At 42.4% G+C, this 20,026-nt stretch overlaps 1 protein-coding gene across 3 annotated transcripts; it reads left to right on the plus strand.

Moving 5' to 3' along the window:
* The first annotated feature begins 120 nt into the window (after positions 1–120).
* Positions 121–15,138, plus strand: KLHL28 (kelch like family member 28). 3 transcript variants are annotated; one of them, XM_056345062.1, is made up of 6 exons: positions 153–253; positions 959–1,116; positions 3,219–4,117; positions 7,138–7,581; positions 10,308–10,516; positions 11,147–15,138. In XM_056345062.1, the coding sequence occupies exons 3-6, from the start codon at positions 3,219–3,221 to the stop codon at positions 11,308–11,310; spliced, it is 1,716 nt and encodes a 571-aa protein (XP_056201037.1). In that variant the 5' UTR covers positions 153–253; positions 959–1,116; the 3' UTR covers positions 11,311–15,138. The 3 variants fall into 3 exon arrangements, with proteins under 3 accessions (XP_056201035.1, XP_056201037.1, XP_056201036.1); XM_056345061.1 differs by having other exon boundaries at positions 154–253; positions 959–1,174; XM_056345060.1 differs by lacking the exon at positions 959–1,116 and having other exon boundaries at positions 121–253.
* The last annotated feature ends 4,888 nt before the right edge of the window (positions 15,139–20,026 follow it).

Here is a 20,026-nt window from a genome sequence, read left to right on the forward strand (position 1 = left end):
CCGGGGCTGCGCTGCCGGGCTCCCGGTGGAGCGGAACCTCCTTCCCTTCACCCCCCGGCGTGTGGAGTGGCACCGCCCGAGCCAGGGGATTGTGCGTGCGCGGCGCTCCCCCGCCACTGATTGGGTGGGGGGGCGGGGCGGTGGCGCCCGGAAGTGACGTTGCCGCTGCCGGGCGCTGCCGTACGAGCGGAGGTTAGCGAGGCGCCTACCGCGGGCCGGGCCTCGCCGCGGCCTGCGCCACCCCCGCCCTCAGGTGAGCCCGGCCGGCGCGGGTCCCCGCGGCCGAGAGGTTCGGTCTGTCCGCCCGGGGCTGCCTCGGTGTCGGCAGCGCCTCCGTGCCCGTTTGCAGCGTGGCGGCGAGCGCTGTTAGACCAGCGGCTCCGCGGAGTGCGGGCGGAATGGAGCGGCACCGTGCTGCGGGGCAGGGGCGGCCTCAAGTACTCGGTGGGTGGGGGGCGGCCACCCACCCCGGGAAGACACTGGTACAAGCGGAGCGGTGGCGGAAGGGTGTCAGTCCCGTCCCGGCAGTGCCGGAGCTGGCGGCGGGGTGGCTGGTGCAAGATCCCGGTCCCACGAGCTCCCCGCAGGCTGCCCGGGAGAGGCGGGGGGGTCCGCACTGCTGTTATTTCCGCCGGGAGCCCCTCGGCAGGGCGGCCCGGCTCTGCCCCGCGCCCCTCCGCCCCCCGGGCAGCCTGCGGGCACGGGGCTGAGGGCAACGGCTCCCAGATCCTAAGATTTCGTAAGCCAGAGAGCTTACGCTTGTAACTTATTTCTTGCAGTTGGCATACGGATTTCTGGTTTTGGCATGCAGAAGATGGTTTTTGTGATGTGTCGGGTGTTTAGAACCAAAGTTAGCTCGGTGCTTGGGGTGGGTGCTTTTGTGGTTTTATGCTGTGTAGTGAGTAACAAAACTAGACGAGTTGCTGACTGCCTCCAACCATTTTGTACCCTAAATAAGGAACTAGCGAGCACTTAAATTCTACCGTGGAACAGAAAAGCGCCTGGAGCTCTTCCTGCTGCTCACATAAAGAAAATGCTGTGCTCTGCATCGCTTACTGGGCATTGTTGCATACCGTGGTTTCAAGAAAAGTAAAAGCCTTCATTAAGTGAGCTTAGGTATTTACACTTCTAGTTAACCTTTTTATTTCCAGCAACTCTTTCCCTGCTCTTCAAGGTAAGTTTTACCTACAGACTGTGAAAAGAATCTGATAGTCCAGAGCCTAGGGGCAACTATTTGATTTTTTTTGTGAGTGCAGATTGTTGGGCTAGCGTACCTTCTTCAGGGCTGGTTAACATTCCAGCCTCTGTCTTCTTGCTCAACAAAAAAATAAATACATGCAATTGTGTGGTGTGGGCGAGCATTGCCCTGCAGGAAGGATGCAAGATACACCAGTAGGCATCTCTACCAAGTTGGTACAAAAAGTTTTATTTCTGCAGAATAGCTTAAGTGTAGCTATTTATAACTGTTCTTACAGGTTTTGTGTCTCAACTGTAGTTATTCCTTTTGCCTTCTGTGTAGTATTACCTTGTGTTTTATGATTTCTACATATTTGTAGAATCAAGTTAAGAACTGATTGCAAACATTAAAGGAAAATAAAGTTTTAGCTGCTGAACAGCTTCCCTCCCAAAAAAAAATTTGTGCTGCTTAAAATACTTTCTTTTAGATAGGTGGTTTTTTTCCCCAGTATAGAGTTGTGAACTTGTCTTTTAATGGGTGAGAGGTTTTCTATTCCTAGCTGTAAGCCTTCACTTCTCTGTCGATGCTATTATGTTCTGTATTTAAATGTTGGCAACTAATTTTATTCTTTCAGATTGAGCACTTTTTAGGTAGGCTCACTGCAAATTAGATGTCAGTTAAAGAGCTATAAAAATGAACTGCTTAAGATAAAAGTAGTGAGTCCTTGAAGTTTGTGTAGTCATTTAGTAAATCAAAATTAAATCAGCTTTTCAGTTCAGAAATTGGATGGTTGCAGTGTTCTCTGTAGAACTATTGTTCTGTTTCCTCGTGGTCCAGGATCCTGACACATTCATACTCTCCACCCTCTCACTGGTATAATAATTCAGTCTGAATAAAGAACTGAAGAACTGCTTCTCCAACAGGTAGTGGTGGGCAGCACCATTTGAATTGTAACGATACTGAAATTAGAGCAAGTATCATAATGCCTTCAAGTGTCATGACACAAACTAAAATTTTGTGGAAGAAGTGTTTGGAGGTTTTGTGGAGCTGTAAGTAGGAATGAGCATCCTTCTCTCTGCCCTTGCTAGTGGTGTGGGGAAGTGTGGGTAGCTGCCGGTGCTGTGAGGGTGTGGAAAAGGTGGTAGATACTAGGATGCTTGACCTGCCCACCTGGGACCACGCCTTGCTCACCCTGGGAAGCACCAGCTCCCACCTCTTGCATCTTGATGGTGGTGGCAAGGCCCAGCTCCCGGTCTTCCCTGGGTCTGATCTCTCCAGAGGGTGAGGGCATGTCCGCTGGGGGGTTTTCTGTCACAGTGGAAGACACTCTGTAAGGTGAGGCGAGGATCTTCCCCTTCTCCTGTGTTCCTCTGCCTGTGCGGAGTATAGTAACCTCTGCTCCTGCACATACGGCCCAGCCTGCTCTGTGAGTCTTCCCTCTGTGTGCGGAGGGAGGGCCTTTTCTGTTCTGGGCAAGGAGGTGGGAATGGAGAGCTGGTCCCTGCCTGCCTGGTGGGGCCCTGCCCACAGCACTGCTTGGAGGGGAAGCACAGCAGGGCTTGACTGCACCACAGTAGTCCTACGTAGTCCACCAGGCAAGTAGCACAAAGTAGTTTAAAAACTTTTAAAACTTTCTTGCAAATGAGCTGGTTCTATTCTTTATTTCAGTTGCTGTTCGGTTCTCTGAAATACCTGATATAGAATCCTATTGTTTATTAGGTGTTTCAGATAATATGCTTTTTACTCCAGAACAACAAGAAAAAAGGTGGCAGTTGTTTTATTTTTGTTGTTTTAAGTCAAAGATTAATATAGTATATGCTGTTAGTAAACATTTGATTGTCCTGGATTTAACTTGCCTGAAAAAACATAGTGCACAGGGATTGAAAAAGTAAATTGGGAAATAATAAACCTAATTAAGATAAAAGCAAAAATGGAAAAATATTTTTTTTAAATGTTATGTGTGGCATATCTAAGTAACATGACTAATGAAGCTGTTGAAGTGAAGCCCTGAGTAATGCGTTAAAATTCTTGTTTGTCACAGATGGACCAGTCGTCTCCAACCTACATGCTTGCCAACTTAACCCACTTGCATTCTGAACAGCTTCTGCAAGGCTTGAACCTCCTTCGCCAACATCACGAGCTCTGTGACATTATCCTTAGAGTTGGTGATGTCAAGATCCATGCCCACAAAGTGGTGCTTGCCAGCATCAGTCCGTACTTCAAAGCCATGTTCACTGGGAATCTTTCTGAGAAGGAAAACTCGGAGGTGGAGTTCCAGTGCATTGATGAGACGGCCCTGCAGGCCATCGTGGAGTATGCCTACACGGGAACTGTGTTTATCTCACAAGACACTGTGGAGTCGCTTCTTCCAGCTGCAAATCTTCTTCAGATCAAACTGGTAGTGAAGGAGTGCTGTGCGTTTCTTGAAAGCCAGCTTGATCCTGGAAATTGCATCGGGATTTCCCGTTTTGCAGAGACCTATGGCTGCCACGACCTCTACTTGGCTGCTAACAAGTACATTTGTCAAAACTTTGAAGATGTTTGTCAGACGGAAGAATTTTTTGAGCTTACACATTCTGAATTGGATGAAATTGTTTCCAATGACTGCTTGAATGTTGTGACAGAAGAAACAGTTTTTTATGCACTAGAGTCATGGATCAAATGTGATGTGCAGGAGCGACAGAAGTACTTAGCACAGCTGCTACATTGCGTTCGGTTGCCGCTGCTGAGTGTTAAGTTTCTTACGAGGTTATATGAAGCAAACCATCTCATTCGTGATGACCATACTTGTAAACATCTGCTAAATGAGGCCCTAAAATACCACTTTATGCCTGAACACAGACTTTCCCACCAGACCATGCTGATGACACGACCTCGCTGTGCCCCGAAAGTTCTTTGTGCTGTAGGAGGAAAAGCTGGACTGTTTGCATGTTTGGAAAGGTAAGTAATAGTGAAGTTGTAGCAGCGCTTGAGTGTGTGATGTTCCCGCATGTTTGTTATCACCTTGGGTCAGGATTAAGACAGTCATTGAAGAGCTGTGGTCTGCAGGATTGTAGTTACTGCTTTCCTTCATAAGATCTCTTTAAGTAGATTAAAAAAAAAAAGAAAAAAAAGACAAGCTCTGAATTCAGAATGCTCTTTGGTTTCACCAGTAATCTGTCACAGGGTTTTGTTTGTGCCAACACAAATAGCTATAAAATGGGATTTTAATACTGTTGATTAAGAATTTGGTTAATAATAGTTTGTACATTACTTCTTTATCCTTTCAGGTCTTTTCACTTTACGTAATTTTTTCCCTGATCTATTATTATTGCAGACAATCAGATCATAAAATTTAACCTAATATATGACAAATATGCTTTCTGATAACTCAAAAGTTACTGGAATTAAAATAGACTCAATCAGGAAAGAGTGAAGAGGTAGTTCTTAGCCATGTCACATTCTTGGTCAAAATATAATCATGACTTTATTCTCTGCTGGCAGGAACAGGTACGTACCCATCTTTCTTCACTCTGTTTACAAAATGATTTTATTTTTTTAATTCATATATAGATATATTTATAAATAAATAAAAACAATAATTCTCCAATTACTGGAGTACATCGCTGACACTAGTGATGTGAGCAAAAGGAAATAATAGGGAGAAAAATAAATTTCTTCCCTGTACTAATATGGTTGGGTTTACTGAAAACATTGTACTAACATTACCAGAAATGGTAGATAAACTATATGTGGGTCTGTGTATATCATGTACTTACAATTACACGTATAGTGCTTTGATGTCGAATGTACCATTATCAGCTCGGTAAACGTTTTCTGTGTTATAGCAGATTACCCAGACTGGTTCCATAGCTGAATTCTGGGATAATAGTTTACTCTGAGATACTCTCTTCTGTGACAGTTCCGTGCTTCTGTATATATAAATATACTTAAAAGCCTGGGAAGATCTGTATGTTCTTTTTTGCTGTGCTTAGAGATGTTAAAGTTATTTAAAATTAACCGTCCTGATAATAGGGATCAATAGTAAACTAGATGTTGGGACTGGGAATTGTTGGTTTTATAAATTAAAAAAATAAAGGGAGTTTTGTGCTTAATAAAAACTGTGTGAGTGAATAAACTCCATCCTCTGATATTCCTCAGCTCTGTTTCTTTCACAGCTTCTTCAGTGATTGTAATGATACTACATAACAATGTAGTTTGGATTATTTTAATATTTAAAAAAAAAATGCTCTTCACTACTATTAACCATGTTGTAATGTGTACAAAAACTTACTCTTCCTTAATTTATTATCCATTTTAGTCTTTCCTAAATTGTTGTTTCAGTTAAGAATTAAGGTTAAACAATTGCTCTCGACATACAAAAAAAGAAGTCTCGGATGGATTAAACAAACGAGTCCTAATACAATTAAAATTGTGAAGCAGGAAACCTTAATTTCACTATTCTTGTTCTACTTTTCCTCTTGACTTGCAGGAAGGCTGGTTTTTCATTTACAGTTAGCTGCTGCTGCTTCATAATAACAAAATTACTTAGAATACACTGAGTACTGCTCTTTTCTAACCCGGCTGTTGATATCAAGAGCCGGCATGCTGTTTCGGCAGTCTCTGCTTTTGGGTTCTTGGTGACTATCAATGGCTCTCTAGTGGCTTCATTTTCTTGTACGTTTTTTGAAGGGATCATTGTAGAAGAATGGCTGCAGAAGCGTGGCCTTAGAGTCTCTGAAGATCTGCACAATCCAGGCCTGGTATTAGAATAGGCCTGTAATCAGAATTGTACTGAAGTTGCTGTGCTGGAGTTAACAAGAAAGGTGGCCTTGAGCTATTCTTGAATCCTGAGACCAAGTAATTATGTTGTGCCAACAGGCTGTGGCTGTAACAAGCTACAGCTGCTGGGAAAGCAGGTGCAGGGCCAAGGAAGATAGGGACCGGTATGGGAAAATAGGGAGTAACAAACTACAAGGCTGAAGCACAGCAACACAATTAGCTACATGGATAGAATGCTTATTTTAGTCATGATAATTAGGGGTGTGAGAACCACGCGCATTTAGAGACTACTAACCAGTTATATTTCTGCTTTACAAATGTGCATGTGTATCGGTTCTATATAAGTAGCGTTAGAAACTAATAAAGTTGAGCAAGATGCATAACTCATATTGAGTGTCTTCTTGACTCCGGTGAACCCTTCTTCCAACAGATCATATTCCCTGTGAACTAGATATTCTTTTAAGTCATTTAAGTAATTTATTAACTACTTAGGTAGATTGACCTGACTTCATAAGTGATAGGCTAAACTCACCGTATTTTAGCACTGAGTATAATTGAAAGAAAATGCAAATAAGCAGTATTTTGAAAAGTCTTTTCAAAATTAGTTTGTTCTAATTTGGTATTTTATTTAAACTATACAGTACATGTAAAATAGGTATTTACAAAACTACAAATGGTACTTTCTAAATGTGTGTTTGTACATATGTGTAGGCATGCGCTTCGCCCTCTTAATTCTCCTTTCTCTCCCATCTCTGTGGCTGTTCTGACTTCCACCACCCCCAGTTTACTCTCTGGTTTATATTTTTTGCTTACCTCAGTCACAGCCTATCTGCAAAAGCTGCTGTGGCATCAGCACCATATTGTCTTCCCTTGCGTTATCCATGATGCTGTCCTGCCTTCTCCGTGAGTCTGTCTGGTTTGTACTTCCAAAATTCCATCATCTTAGGTCTCAGACTTAGTGCTGTGGCTTCTTGCTGCGTTGCTGCATCGCACTGGATGGTGAGGCCCTGGGGTTTTAACTCATCAGAACAGTAAACAGCATTTGATTTTAGCTTACATTTGGGCTATTGGAAGCAACAGCAAACATCAGATGGGACATAGGAAATAATCTTAAGGCTATGTTCCTTGATGCTCATTTGCACTTCACAGAGCTTTAGCAAGTTAGGTTTGCTCACATAATCTTTGTCTTTCTGTTTCAGTGTTGAAATGTATTTTCCCCAGAATGACTCCTGGATAGGCCTGGCACCTCTTAGCATTCCCCGCTATGAATTTGGAATATGTGTCCTAGACCAGAAAATATATGTGGTAGGAGGGATTGCAACCCACGTGTGTCAAGGCATCAGTTACCGAAAGCATGAGAATTCAGTGGAGTGCTGGGACCCTGATACAAACACTTGGACATCTCTTGAAAGGATGTTTGAGAGCCGGAGTACTCTGGGAGTGGTGGTTCTGGCGGGAGAACTCTACGCCTTAGGTGGCTACGATGGGCAATCTTATTTACGAACTGTAGAGAAATACATTCCTAAAGTGAAGGAGTGGCAGCTAGTGGCCCCGATGAACAAAACAAGAAGTTGTTTTGCTGCAGCTGTCTTGGATGGAATGATATATGCCATTGGTGGTTATGGTCCTGCCCATATGAACAGGTATGTGCTTTTGATGTGTCTAGCTCAATATCATCGGCTGGAAATCAGCAAAACTCACTGCTAAGCTTACGTTCAGCAACTATTTAAAAATATTCTAAGATAGATTGGAAATCCACGGTGTAGCTCATTAATCCTTGTTGGGCCGTATCAGGTTAATAACTCAACTGGGAAATCTTTATTTTAATTTACCTTTACTTGTTCCAGCTCGGAGCTGGTTTGTCTGTGGTTTTTGTGTGGTGTTTCGTTTTTAAATTCTCAAGAAGGAAAAATAGTAAAGACAAAGACACATACACATATTACTAAGCAAGGTGGTGCAAGACACCTGACCTTGCACACACCCAAGCTGGTTAACTCAGCAGAATAATGTTGTGTGGGCTCATGTGCTCAGGCCCCAAGGTAGTGTCTTTGTGTCTGTCATGCTGTTGCATCTCATTTACTGAGGTCTCTGGAGAGGCTTGCTTAGCACCTTGCCAGTGCTCTGTAAATCCTTGTACCTCAAGCCTGGAAAACACTAGGATGTGTGGCTAGCTTTAACATTGAAAGCATTTGTTGAAATGAGTATCATTTTTCACGTGCTTAATATACACAAAATAAGTGTTTATCTCGGCTGGAATCTTAAAGTAGTCTCAATGATAATAGTAAAGTTCAGGATGATGTTACTGGTCTGGCCCCTGGGTAGAACTAGGATTCCTTCAGGCCTTACACCCACGAGAACGTTTTCTGGTACCAGCACGGCTCTTTCAATTGTTCTGTTCCACATCGCTGTCTACAGATGGACAGGAGCATTTAGTTAGACCAAAAAGTCATTTGTACTCCCTTTTCTTTATTAAAATGGGAACAAATCAGCCATATGGACCTCCAGGAAGCAAATTAATAAAATACAAATCTAAATAGCTGAAGCAAGATTTTTATTATTTATTATAGGAAGGGATACATGGATTGTTTAACAGTGTAGTGTAATGACATTACACTATTCGTTAATGGTACTTACTTTTTATACTTGATATGTTTCTATATAAAACAGTTTATGAAGCAAAGGATTGGTTTCCAAATAGGAAAGTATAACTAAGTAGTTTTCATTCCGTTACTGAAATACAAACCAGCAATAAGTTAAACTGTTTGGTATGGTTGTGACAGGATTTTATGAAATGTAACGTGATATCATTCTGATGTTCTATATTTTAAATTGAGCTGTGTGAACAGTTGAAATACTTAATAGACCTGGAAACCATCTCCAAAAGTTTTCTGTTGACTGTAGGATTTCCTTACGTGAGAACTTGACCAGCAGTAATTCAGCTGTGCTGATGCCTCTTGTGGTCGCTCAGCTCTGTACCACCTTTGTACCATACAGAGCTATTAGCTTGAGTAGGAGCTTAAAGCAGAGTCAGAAGCAGAGTAGAGCAGGTGTATGGGGAGTTACTGGGGGGTGCTCACTCCACTGCAGCCTTGTTGCCCAGACTGTAACACAGGGAAGATGATCGAGCTCTCGATCTTGCCAGAATTGGTTCCCAAAAGTTGAACACTCAGTGTACACAAGGCTTTTGGAAGGGAAACTTGGTAACATCCTTCCAGGAAGCGTGAGACTTACCACTGCAGCAAGAGGAAATGTCTTTATCAAGCTGGTACCTTTAAAGGGAAAGCTCTTAACAGCGTTAGAATTCTGCAGTAGCCTTACTCCTTCACTCTTTTTCGGTCAGAAAAGAATTGCTAGCAGTTCCTGTAGAGTTAATGGAATCTGTTATTTAATTGTTTGCCTTTTTAAAAGTAATTTACTTTATTGAATAATTTGGGGTTTATTAATTATTCAAGGATGTGAGTAATATGCTATACCATACAGTCACTAGATTCATACAAGCACTACGGTGTAATTAAGCACCTTTTTTCCAGTGCTGTAGTGCTTCTGATTTTCTCCTCCCCTTTTTTCTGCCCCTTCATGCCGCGCTTCGGACAGGGAATGGCTGTGTGTCATGAGTGTCTTAATGGCTGTGACCATCTGTACAGCTCCAGTGGTGAAAATTAATAATAATAATTCATTTCCATTTTATCCTGAAGGCCTCTTCTGTCCTTAGTCTTTTCATCAGCAACCTCTTTACTACTTTTCTTGAGGAATATGCTCTCCACATTGGGTTATTTTTTGCCTGTTATTTTCAGGCAAGCCTCAATTAAGTTTTTGATTTGATGTGTTACCCAAATAGATATACTTCAGGTCTGCATTGTGTCCATTTTTTCATGGGTTGCTTTTTTTATAAATAGCAGCAATCATCCTTGGAAGACCTTTCAGTTCTGAGGCCAGCTTTGAAAAATCTTGCTTTGTTTCACTATGTAACCTGAAGATCCAGGGTAGCGGCATGAAGACATCAGAGAAGCAGCTGAACTGCAGTTGCTGTGTTGGGATGAAATATGTTAAAACTGCTTTTTGGCAATGCTCTGCTGAGAACCTCCAGCTGCTTTTTGTTGTCAAAGGACCCTAGGATGTGATTGATTGCTTCTGAAGTGATAACACTGGCGTTAGCTTCTTGTGTGCTACCATTGGGTAGGACAAAGCAACTACATTGCAGAATTTTCCATCAGCTCAAGCCCTTTCTCTTTATGTTGCATTATTGCTGTGTGTGGTAACGCTGGTTGACAGAACTAGATGTACCTCTGACAAATGCAGATTGCTTGTGGAGCGAAATTCAAATGTCACTAAAATCCAAGCCTCACAAGTTATTTGTTTGTGTTTGCAGCATGGAGCGTTATGATCCAAGTAAAAACTCGTGGGAGACAGTAGCTTCGATGGCTGATAAACGAATAAACTTTGGCGTCGGTGTCATGCTGGGCTTCATTTTTGTAGTAGGTGGACACAATGGTGTGTCTCACCTATCAAGCATTGAGAGGTATGATCCTCATCAAAATCAGTGGACTGTGTGTCGACCCATGAAGGAACCCAGAACAGGTAGGGGCATACGAAACTCAGCAGTTAACTGTGATATCCATTCAGAAATAAACTGTTTGACCTCAGAGAAGCTGCAATAAAGTTGCAGTGACTTGTCTACAGAGTGTTGCATTTCATCTATAAATATATATCACTTAATGAGCTGTGTGAAAGAATAAGTATTTATTCATTTTTAATTACTCCAGTGTATTAATACAGACCTGTAACAAAAATAATACGTAGTAATATTTCTACTCTACCTTCCATTTCTTCATTGATTTTGAGTGCATTTCAGCAATGCTGTGATTACTGTTCTGCTGTATTTTACTTTACGCTGAGACTCAGTAGTGCATCCCCTCTTCTGTCTCCCTAACAAGGAGCACTGGGACAGAAGATCATTGCTTTTTTTATAGGAAAGGATGCGAGAACAGTAAAAAAGGAGTGTAAGACCAGAACAGAGAGGGACTCTTAATTTACACCTGTTTTCTTTAAAAACAGCCCAAAATAGAGGCTGTGAGAATTTGTCTGTTCAGCCTTGAGCTGGTGTGAGGCGAGGGAGAGTGTTCAATTAGGAACAGAAGTACTACTTATTTCCATGTTTGGTGATCATGCAATCTATTTGAGATTTATTGGGTTTTTTTCCCCCCATAGGAGTTGGTGCAGCTGTAATTGATAACTACCTTTATGTAGTTGGAGGTCATTCAGGGTCATCCTATCTGAACACTGTACAGAAATACGATCCCATCTCGGATACCTGGCTGGACTCTGCTGGGATGATGTACTGTCGATGCAATTTTGGTTTGACTGCACTTTGATGAAAATCAGAACTTTATGGACCTGACGCAAAGGTGGAGCTTAATCTGCTTGAAAACAAACCCTGGTGGCGGAGACCATAAGCTGCATTTTCTGAAGTTGGAAGGTTGGAGGAATGTGGTGAAGAAATGAGGAAGGATTTGTTTTCTTCTGGTATTTGGCCTTTGTTAGCGTAGTGACATGGGCAGAAGGAACGGAAAGCTTATTTACCGGCTGGGTTTAGATAGCGTCCTGTTAATGGCAGTGAATTTTAGAGAGTACTGTACATGCCTGGGATATGGTTAGAAAACTTACTGTGTATCTAACCCTTTCACTTTCTACAGCTTTCTCTCTTCCTCCTGCCTACTATAAAACATGAAGTTTACTGTGCTTGGGTGGGAGATGTGTGAATGTGTTGTATGACTGGACAGTTTGCTGATTGTTGTCTGGTTGTGTCTTCATATTAAGAAATTGCCAGTGCTTCATAATTTTTTTTATGAACAGTAACTAAAGGGCTGCCTTGTTTCTGTATCTCAAGGTTTGTAAATAATAAATGCCATAGTATGTTGCCTGTACACTCCCCTTTGTTACCTGCTTACTGATAGGAGGGCTGGGATGATACTACTCAAAAAAATGAAGAGGCAAATTTATTGCTTCTTAATGAAATACTTGGATCTGGTGAAGAGAGATCACGTTTTTATCTTTCCCTTATTTTTGTGGATAAATGAGTACTAGATTAAATGACTTGATCTTGCTAGTCTGCTGTGTCTTTTCAATGGTAATGCACGGAAAAATTACAACAGTAATGCATCGGAAGACGCCACAGCAGCATTCATAGCATGAAATAAAATAAATACTCAAAACTGAATCCATCCCATCCTTCTCCCAAGCGCACTTGTGTCCATATTCCGTATAACTTCCTTTTTTAAAAGAATGTATGACTGCTTTCTCAGAGTGTTCAGATATAAAAATGGTGCTAAATGTAGGACTTAACAATAAGGCTGTTACTGATTTTAGTGCAGTATGCATAAAGCATGATTGTTTTGATTGTTCTAGTGTTTTTATTTGCTTGATACATTTGTGCCTATGAAAACTGTCAAGAATTACAGTGTGCTGAACGAGCTCTGTTTGTTACATTATTTTTTCAGATCTGTTTATTGTTCTCACAAATACATACATAGGGAGTGAATAGTGAGATCCCATCTTGGGTTCTTCAGTCTTGCCTTTGACACAAGTCGCAATGAATGAAAAGCACAGGGCATAGTTCATCATCCCTGGTGTGTCCTATGCCATGGAATACTGAAGGTCAGTTCCCGTGATTAACCAGAATCTCAAGAGATAAAACTTTGTGATAGCCCTAAACTTAATGAAAGTTTGGGCAGAGAAATAGAAAGCCATGCTGTGCGTTACAACCATTATTTAAAATAGATGACTGAATAAATATGAATTTTAGCTAATTTAGAATGTTTCAGTTTGTCTTCTGCTTTTTAACTAGGAATCATGGTTATCTTGAATTTCTGTTTTATGTTTGTATGTGTATTGCCAGGCTTAGTACTGAAGAATTCTTCCTCCAGAGTTATTTTCCCCTTGTTTAACGTTAATTTAATGTTTCCCCCTTTTTTTTCCAAGCCCATATAGTATTATTTTTGAAGGTGCAATAATATTTGAAATAGTTGCTTTAAAAGCCATTTTGTTAAAAGTATGCTAAGTGGAAGGGTTTTGAGTGTACTTGATTTATTCTAAGCTCCTGCAAAGCTAATTGCAGCCAGGCAAACAGTGGTGTTCCTTGTTCTTCCATATGCTAATGTTCAGATTTTAAACAGTCAAGGAGACAAGGGTGTTTTCACCATAAAACATTATTTATTCGTAGGTAACAGGTGTTTGCACAGATTTTACAATCCTGCACGTATTCTTCAGATCTGGTAGAATTAAGCAGGACTTTAAAAGCAAATAAAATAAACAATTTCAGAGTTTTCCATGCAGTTTGACCCACTAAGGATTCTAGTTATATAGCAATAATAGCATAATTTAATTATTCCAGTGAATCTGTTGATAGGACACAAGTAGGTACCTGGTTGTATGTTGTGTGTTTGTGCATGTGGAGGAGAAGGAAGGGGAATAGGTTTGGGGCTAGGGGTTAACAGAGATTTTTCAGCCTGTTGTGTAGATTGCCTTCTCGTTCTGTTCAGGTAAATGCACAAGCGGAATGGTTACCTGTGCTGTTTTACTTTTCAGTCTGTTTCACAGAGATGCCATTGATTATCAGATTTTCCAATATACACTGGAGATAAAGATGCTTAACAAACTAATATTGAAATAATAAAAATTCCTTGCCTAAAAGAGAAGTTTATGCCTTTTACTTATTGGAGGCTTTCCGTGCAGTTCATTATATGCCATACCTTTTAGAGTTTAACTCCAATAGGAATTTGTGAATGAAGATGCTCATATACATGTTCTGATTGGAAGTATTAGTAAACACTGTTTTCAGTTAGTAGACAGTGATATAGCAAGGTATAAAAGGTGTTTTGGCTTCATCAGAACAAAAAAATACATAGGTCAGGGCGGTGTTGATGGTTATTTAATATGTATATAAACACCTTTGATTTATGGAAGTCAAAGCACTTAAAATGGCAAAATGCTTTATTCTCTTTACCTAGGCAGCAGTAATGTTAAATTAGGTTGTAGAGACTGGACCTTTATTGTGTCACATGGTATTGCTAAATTTAAGATAGCAGCATAAACAATTTTTTAGAATGCTGGTTTGGTATGAAAAATGGGGAAAAAACATGTAATGAACTATACTGCTGTTCTTGAATAAACTGTTTAGCTAGACATGGATTGAACGTGGTATCAACTTAGGGATTGTGTCACTTAAAATCATGCCATCTTCACTTTCTGTTCTGGGTGCTTGTCCTGTTCACTGAAGTGCTTGGTTATAGGAAGAGCAGACACAACAATCAGTTTAAATCTGCATTTAAAGAAGAATACTCTCATTGTAATGTCTGTCTTGCAGTTTAAAAATTAGGGACCTTCAAATAAGATGTCATACAACTATAAATTATCATCCAGTTCTATTTCTTAATCACTCAAAATTATCTGTAAAGCACTTTAAAATGGGTATGAGTTTATATGTGTACATACAGTTCCTGAATTTTTGCTTTTCTTTTTTTTTTTTTTTTTTTTTCCTTCTCCAGTTACTCATCTGTAAGCTTCTTGACAGTCTCTCTTACTAGGAATATGCTTTTCTTTCAGAAAGTCTTGTTGAAATTCCTAGAGGGGAAAATGTGTCCAGTACGCATTACAACCAGTTAACTTGTTCTGGAAGATAGCGTGTTACTTTTGTGAATTTGCCATCTGTAAGTCCCCATTCACTATATGAAACAATGCAAAATGTCCAAACTTGCCTTAAATTCTTGATATTTTAACTGAAACACAAAGAACTGGATGATAATTCCTATTTTTTTGCCTTATGCGCTGTGCTGTATTTTAAACCCAATGATAAGTATAATTTTTAGCAGGATTTAATAATTGTACAGAGATTACCAAATTGTACTCGGAGTTGACCAGAGTGCTTTGGTTGAGAGTATAAAATGATATATGTAGTTTTGTGTACGTAGAGTGTTTTTATGTGTACATCTTTTGTAGCAGCAACGTTCTGGTTTTGTTATTGTTTACAAAAGTGGCATTTGAGTTCAACAGGAAAATAACTGTAACCTGCATTCTCGGTCTTTACTAGTGTTCTCAATGTGTTTGCTCTTGTGATAATGCTCTTGTAAGTATTGTTGTAACTGTTTCATTGAATGTGAAACGATTTAGTAAATAAACATGGGGAAAAAAACCCCTCACTGTTACACTTCTATTGGATGGTGCATATAAATAATGCTTTAGCTTTCTCTTCTAAGCCAGTAACATCTCTGTGAGTTGTTGATCAAAAATGGTGATGCCTCAGTGCTGCAAGGTAACAGCAGACCCAAGGGCAGGTGGGACAGAAGGACAATTGCCCTTTTGGGGGAGGGTTGAGCTGCCTGGAAGACCCTGACCTCAATAACAGTGTTACTGGGTCTTTACCCCATTGGTATTAAAAGCTCTGGAAGAGGATTTTAGTATGTGGCTTGCTATTTTCCATCTGCCCCTGTAGCTGTAACTATCACCTCCCTGAGGAACCAGTAACCCTCAAAGGAACAGAAACCCACTTGTTCCCGCTTTCATTGGCGGAAGAGCATGCTCTGGAAAGCTCTCATGCAGACTATTCTCTTCTGGTAAAGACCCAGCAGTCACTGAGTGAGTGCAGAAACATGATCTGTTCAGGGCCTAAGGGGGTTTGCAGCTAAATAATTCTAGTTTGCTGTTAGACAGCTCTGCACCTGTCTGTTAGGTGGTGGTTTCACTCTGGGAGATGGTTTACATGGAGTAACACCAGGCACCCCTCTGTCCATTAGTGAAATGGAAGTTTATGGTTTGGCAGTTGTGCGCTGAAACAATTTTTGTACTGTCTTAACCTAAATACAGGCAGAAACAGCTAATATTTTACATAACCGAGAGCAGGAATTAGTGTGTTCAACTCTCTTTCTTGCCCAAGGCCTGAATTCAGCTTCTGGTTGCTGCTGTAGGAGATGCCATTTACCACTGGTACTCGGAGGTACTCAACAACACTGTTCGTAAACCAGACAATATCACGTCATCTATGAACTCCAGCTAGAAAACACTGCCTTTTATAGGCTTAGTCATGCTGAAGCTGGCACAAAAGGAAAATACGCAAAGGAGTTCCTTGGGGTGTAAAAAGAAAAAAAAAAATACTGCATTAATAAAAGACTTTCAGGTAATACCCATCAAGGACTTAGTTTTAGCTTTCTGTAGGTTTAAGGGTTGCTATTACACATTGATGTAGCAGGTACTTCAAAACACCTTTGGTGGATAGACACAGCAGGTGAGGATTTTTTTTCCCAGTTAAATAAAAGTTACCTATATTTAAAAAAAATAAGATTGTGTCAGAAAAATACAAACACCTTGAATAGTATTTGGCTTCAAACAGCACTAGGCAGTGTAATCCACAGCTAGTGCAGTCCTACTCGTTCTCCGGGTCCCAAGTGTACTTAGTACACAGACTTTAATTTTAGGAATCCCCAGGAACATAATGGTAAAAGGCGTGCAGCTTAGAGGGGTTTAGCTGTCCCAGAGATGGGAGAAAATATAAAAGTATTTATAAAAAAAATATTTCTAAGCCCACCGTAGGTGCATCCAGTAAATATTGATTTGGAAAGCTGCAGTATAGTGCCTTTCTTTATGGAAGAAGTATGGCACCTTCCCATAAATATCTGAAAATAAAGGCTCACAGGGATAGCACAAACATCTGCTGATGGAAAAAGGTGGCTGGCAGGCACCTGCCCCTGCAGATGGGTCATCCCTGAACCCAGCTCTCAGAAACCTGTCTTTTTCCCCGAGGTGGTCAACATGCAAGGCCAGAAGATCCCTTGCCAGCCAAAGGATGGCTTTGGGCTCCCCCAGGCAGCCCAGCGCTGGTCCGAGACTGCTCTGCCCCAGGGAAAAGGCAGGTGCCTGGCACTCAGGTCTAACAGACCTAGCTGCCTATAAAGTTCATAAAGGTTTCATAGGACTGGTACGTTCCTTGGAAAACACCGCTTTGGCCATCTGGGCTCCCCTCTGGCCATCGATCCCCGGTGCGGTGAGTCAGGCCGCCTGTGCTTCCCTGCTCCTTGGCATCCGGTACCCAGGCAGGACCGCGCCGCCAGCGTTATCGGATGGGAAGTGGTATCTGGGAGATACGGCAAAGTAAACTGGTTTAGTGTTACCTGAAGCTTCTCAAGTGGTGACTCTCTTTGCCACTAAAGCTCCGGTGTAGAAAAACCCCAGAACTGTTTATTACCAGCTGCAGCGTGCTCACGCTTCTGCTCAGTTATTTAAAAGTTTTGGATTAAATGAGAGTCCAAGTGATTAATCATCTGCCACTTTGCATTAGTATGTGGTCTCCTTCTTGGGTAGGGTCATTCCCATCATTACAGACCAAGAGAAACCAAACAAAAAATCGTCATGTCTCCATGCTCCCGTCCCACCCCATGTTCACTTCCCTCCCGCCACAGGGGCGGCTGGGGGTGCCGGCACCCACCCGTGTGCTCGGGTCTCCTGGCAGAGCTGCTGTGGGCAGATGGGTGCACACCTCATCCGGCACGGGCATGGTGGAGGTCAGATGTGGGCACAGAAAATTTCAGCTGTTGTGATCTTCCCAAGCCAGAATAAGGACTACTAGATAAAAGAAAAAGAACCAGCACGTTTCCATGCTGACCTGGGGATGTCCAGCAGCTGAGTATGGGCTCCATGAGGAATTTCTTGTGAAAGATGGAAATAATCACAATCACATGACCTGGTTATTAAACTGCCATAATCTGCTAGTGCAGAACAATAATGACAATTGTTTCTAAAAGTCATACACATAAAAAAAGACCCATTTTGTGAAAGTTAGATTTTTTTACAGTAGATTAAAGAAGATGTATTTTAAAAGTATTGCTTGCCTGTATCCTACCCACTTTGAAATGGAAGGCAAAAGTGCTAACCTTGTAAGTGACAAGACAAATTTTCTTGACTGATTAATATTTTCATGCATTATTCAAATAACAAGAACGTACATCTCAAAATACACAAAATATTGCTGTAAATTGAAAATGTAGGAGTTTGGTTCTACTTGTACGTAAGGTAAATCAAAACAAAATCCAAGAGCTTCAGCACAGACTGAAACTCTTTACATAGAAAGAATAGGGGAGGACAGGAACAAATTATTTGAAGATCACGTAGGTCAGAGAGGACCTGCGAGGGTCAGCAGGGCCAGCCCCGCCACCGCCCACGTTAGCAGGAGGAGCAGGCTGAGGTGGTACTGGGTTGCTCAGGTCCGTACCAGGCCTGGCGATGGGCCTCCAGGGAAAGTACAAGCCCAAGAACAATTGGACTTGATGATCTCAATGGTCTTTTCCAACCTGAGTGATTCCAAGAAGAGGCTGGGTCAGCACACCGCTTGTGCCAGCGGATCTGGCCGAGGGAACAGGCATGGCTGGGGTGTGCACCCAGCTCCTCTCACACCCCTTTCTTGCCGTTTGGATGATTTCCTGAGCGCAGCCACCCCACTGAGCCCTTTCTTGGGCAAACCTCCATCACACAGACATGACCTACAATTGCCTCCTGCCCCCTTTTAAAGCCTGAGCCTTCCTGCACCAAGGTGTGAAAGGCTTTTCTCAAGGCAGTGCCACCCCCTGTACACCCTCGCCTTTTTCCCCTGCAGAGCAGCCAGCTCATGAGTCAGAGCCGTGGAGCCCCATGTGCTGCAGGGGCTGCTCCCACCTCCGCCCCAACACGCTGCAGTGGCCACTGGCCCCTTCTCCCCCAGTCTGTGAAACCAGTTTATGATCAAATCACTTTTTACCCAGATATTGCTTTAATTTACTATTAATGCAGTTTCACAATCTCCAGCACATACAGGATCAGAGTACTCCAATTTTAAGACTTGACATAAAAACAATTATTGCACTGTAAAATGAGATGTATCCAGCCATTTAAAGTGTCTTCCCATTGCCTTGAACTTTGTCAGAATTGAAAATTGCAATGATGAAGTCTTAATGACTCTGCAAAGTAATTTTTAATAGCTAGAGAACTTACTAGCTGCCCAAACTGCAGACCCCATGCCTGAATATTTCCCAGCATTTCTGTAATTTTGAAACGCCTTTGGCAAGTGAGAAAAAGATTTGGAAACTGTATTATACAGTCCTCAGACCGTGTGTGAGCTGGAAGCACACATTCATCTTCCACAGACAGATTAAAGTCTTTCCAGACATTAACGTATCAGCTGCAAAAAATCAGGACATTGGCAAAACTGAAATAATTTCATTACATGATACACTCGAGAATATAAATATTCCCCCGGCAATTTAATTGTCATCTTAGAAATAAGCAACACAGCAATGAGTTACTCTCCTTGTAACTGTGCTGTGATGACCGTCTGTCCAAATAATGTTGGTGTTTCCATCACACAGTCATGAGAGAAATGCATCCCTTTGGCAAACGACAAATGGCAAACGGCCCAGGTTTGCCCCCGAGAGCCATGCCTGAGCTACGCGGGAGTCAGGGAAGGGGCAGCACCGAGAGGTTTGCCATGGCACGGCCAAGGCGAGGAGGAGGGATGCTCACCATAGCCCATGGGCTGCCGAAAGGAGCTCGGGGCCCCTGAAGCCGGCTGTGGTCAGAAGAGCCAAGTCACCCCTTGTGCTGTAACTGCCCCGAGCCGGCCCCCAGCCAGCCCATGCTGTCCCGCCGGCCCTGCAGCCCTTGCTCCTCACGCTTCACCTCACTGTGCGCTGCCTGAGCGAGGAGACATTTCGGGGAAACAAGGTGCCCACCCTGCGCGCCCTCCGCCACCGCACTCGCAGCATGCCTTTGGCGGGCACCCAAGCTCCATCAGCCCCCTGCCTGAGGGGAAGCAGCTCCCGCCTGCCCAGACCCTCAGATTCGGGCCCTTTTTGGCCGCAGCATTTTGCCAGGTCTGTCCCCTCGGCCACCCTGGGCAGCTCCACAGTGACGCTGCTGCAGCGGGGAGCTGGAGGGAGGTGGTGGCAGGAGCAGCCCAATAGATGGATTATGCCAGAGCAAGGTAACTGTGTAATGTGACTTCTGTTATTCATCATTCCAGAGAAAAACACTTTTTCTTAGCTGGAGGAGTCACGTAAATACCTGTTCTGA

This window comes from Falco biarmicus, chromosome 7 (genome assembly GCF_023638135.1).
Source record: "Falco biarmicus isolate bFalBia1 chromosome 7, bFalBia1.pri, whole genome shotgun sequence".
NCBI classification, from domain to species: Eukaryota; Metazoa; Chordata; class Aves; order Falconiformes; family Falconidae; genus Falco; species Falco biarmicus.